Genomic DNA, 3294 nt, shown 5'->3' on the forward strand with positions numbered 1-3294 from the left:
GTCTAGGACCAGAGGACACAGATAGAGTGGATGTGGAGAGGATGTTTCCTATCGTGGGGGAGTCTATGACCAGAGGACTCAGATAGAGTGGATGTGGAGAGGATGTTTCCTATAGTGGGGGAGTCTAGGACCAGAGGACACAGATAGAGTGGATGTGGAGAGGATGTTTCCTATCGTGGGGGAGTCTATGACCAGAGGACTCAGATAGAGTGGATGTGGAGAGGATGTTTCCTATAGTGGGGGTGTCTAGGACCAGAGGACACAGATAGAGTGTATGTGGAGAGGATGTTTCCTATAGTGGGGGATTCTAGGACCAGAGGACACAGATAGAGAGTGGATGATGTGGAGGATGCTTCCTATAGTGGGGGAGTCTAGGACCAGAGGACACAGATAGAGTGGATGTGGAGAGGGTGTTTCCTATAGTGGGGGAGTCTAGGACCAGAGGACACAGATGAAGTGGATGTGGAGAGGATTTTTCCTATCGTGGGGGAGTCTAGGACTAGAGGACACAGATAGTGTGGATCTGGAGAGGATGTTTCCTATCGTGGGGGAGTCTATGACCAGAGGACACAGATAGAGTGGATGTGGAGAGGATGTTTCGTATCGTTGGGGAGTCAGCCATGGTGGAGTTCCCGAGCGGATTTGACGGGCTGACTGGCCTCATTGTCCACTTGTGTCTTACAGTTTTCCACCGCTGTTAATTTTATGAACCTGTAACGTAATGTCCTAGCCTCTTTTACTTCAGGGAAAATGGTCTGTTTAATCTGTGGTTATAAGTAAGATGGAGAAAGTGGGTTCTGTGGTTACCCTGTTTATACAGGTGATAGTGAATTCTCCCGTGGTGAGGTGAGGGTTGAATCGAAGGCCTCCGGTGTTGCTGCTCACAGGGCCCGTTGTGCGATGTATCGTTGGGTATAGAAACAAAAGTCTGCCTGCTGGAAGTTTTTCTTGTTCCGCTCAGGTGAGGGCAATGAAGACCGTTCGACTGAACAATGGCGTTGAGATGCCGCTGGTGGGGCTGGGCACCTTCAAGCTGAGAGGGTACGAGGCCGTGTACCGGGCACTGGACGCGGCTCTGTCACACGGCTACCGCTCCTTCGACACGGCGAGCGTCTACCAGAACGAGGCGGACATCGGCCGAGCCCTGAGGGAGCTGCTTCCCCGGCACGGGCTGTCCCGGCAGGACCTGTTCATCACCAGCAAGCTCTCGCCTCGGGACCACGGGCAGGAGGCGGAGGCGGGCTGCCAGCGGAGCCTGGAGGCGTTGGACTGCCAGTACCTCGACCTCTACCTGATCCACTGGCCCGCCAAGCAGGGCTGCAAGAGCGAGGACGCCCGCCATCCTGCCTGGCGCGGAGAAAGCTGGCAGGCGATGGAGAGGCTGTACGACGCCGGTGCCTTCCGGGCCATCGGAGTCTCCAACTACACCGTGGGCCACCTGCGGGAGCTGCTGGCCGGCTGCCGCGTCAGGCCGGCCGTGCTCCAGGCGGAGTTTCACCCCCGGCTGGTGCAGGACGAGCTGCTGGCCTTCTGCACGGCCCACGGCATCCACTTGCAGGCCTACTCCTCCCTGGGGACCGGCAGTCTGCTCACCGAACCCGAGGTGGTGGCCGTGGCGGCCGGCTACGGCAAGACCCCGGCCCAGGTGCTCTTACGCTGGGCACTGCAGCAGGAGGTCGGCGTCATCCCCAAGTCGTCGGACCCCGAGCGGATCGCTCAGAATATCCAGCTTTTCGACTTCGCGCTCAGCGAGGAGGACGTGGGGGTCCTGAGGCGGATGCACTCGGACACGCGGTACTGCTGGGATCCCCGGCTGGTGGTGTGAAGGGCTGCGTTCGCCGGGCCCCCAGTCCGTCTGCCCTGGACACACGTCATGGTGGAAACGAGGAAACGGCCGAGGTGGGGCCGAGTCCCTCCTTCAGGACTGGAGACGAAGGGGGGAGTAAGAGGGTGGTGGGGGAGGAGGGCAGCTGGTGTCACAAGTACCTAATGAAGGAGGCAAAACAGCGGAGAGACTGAGTGATGAATTAACACTGTGTGACGTGTGTCCAAATATCAGTCCAAATCAAAAAGTGTATGTTCGATCCTTTATTAGAAAACCAAATGATCAAAATTAGCGATTAAAAATTGTTGATACTAGCATAACAACAGCAGAATTAGTGGTCAATAAAAAATCTCCCTTTGCTGCTCACCCCTCTCTAACTAAAGTAACAGCACAAAACTGAACACGTGACCGTGCTCTGCACTTCTTTTGTGACGCAAACACAACACAAAATGCAGCAGAGACAGGCAGACAGAAAACTGATACGTGGCTCCTACATCTGGAAAGTGAGAGGTGCAGCCAGGTGGGTGGGAAAGGTAAAGGGCTGGAGAGGAAGGAATCTGCTCGGTGAGGCCGAACCGTGGGAGGAGGGACACCAGGGGGAGGTGAGAAGAGGGAAGAGGTTGTCTGTTGTATGGGCTGTGGCCTCCCCTACATTGGTGGGACCCGTCATAAACTGGGGGACCGCTCCGTCAGCACCTCTGCTCCATCCGCCAGAAGTGGCCAAACGTTTTAATTCCCATTCCCATTCCTGTTCCAACATGCCGGTCCATGGCTTCCTCTTCTGCCAGGATGAGGCCACCCTCGGGTTGGAGGAGCAACACCTTATATTGCAAAAGGTGTGTGTGCACGCGCATACGTACACACCTTAGACAGAACACTGCTACCACCACAAAAAAATCAAAATCATGACATGTGTGAGTGATGATAAACCTGATTCTGATCTGGGTCTCTATTGTGGACTGAGAGTGGGAAGGGGGCAGGGAGAGGGGAATCATGGTTGGGAAAAGGGGAAGGGAGAGGGGAGGGAGCGGGAAGAACCAGAGAGACATTCTGTAATGATCAATAAACCGATTGTTTGGGATCAAATGACCTTGCCTGGTGTCTCAGGGCTGGGTGTGTCTGTACCCACCCCCGACACTCCTTCTCTGCCCCCTGTCCCACACCCCTCCCACGGTGCCCCACCCTCACCATTCCCAACATCCTTTGCTCAAAAGTACATTTAATGTCAGAGAAATGTATACAATTTGCGTACATCCTGAAATGTTTTTTCTTTGCAAACATCCACGAAAACAGAGAAGTGCCCCAAAGAATGGACGACAGTTAAACACGAGAACCCGAAACTCCTCCCCAGCTCCCCCGTCCCACCGGCAGAAAAAAGCGAGCATTGTCACCGCCCCCGAGCACTCAGGCGAGAGCAAAGACACAGGCCTGCAGTTGCCCCAAAGACCGCGTTTCACCCAGCAGTCGAC

At 55.3% G+C, this 3294-nt stretch overlaps 1 protein-coding gene across 1 annotated transcript; it reads left to right on the top strand.

Annotated features, from left to right (window-relative positions):
* The first annotated feature begins 345 nt into the window (after window positions 1–345).
* Window positions 346–2788, top strand: LOC132390084 (glyoxal reductase-like). The gene has a single exon (XM_059962674.1). The coding sequence runs from the start codon at window positions 971–973 to the stop codon at window positions 1823–1825; it is 855 nt and encodes a 284-aa protein (XP_059818657.1). The 5' UTR covers window positions 346–970; the 3' UTR covers window positions 1826–2788.
* The last annotated feature ends 506 nt before the right edge of the window (window positions 2789–3294 follow it).

Source organism: Hypanus sabinus, unplaced genomic scaffold, assembly GCF_030144855.1.
Source record: "Hypanus sabinus isolate sHypSab1 unplaced genomic scaffold, sHypSab1.hap1 scaffold_761, whole genome shotgun sequence".
Taxonomy (NCBI): domain Eukaryota; kingdom Metazoa; phylum Chordata; class Chondrichthyes; order Myliobatiformes; family Dasyatidae; genus Hypanus; species Hypanus sabinus.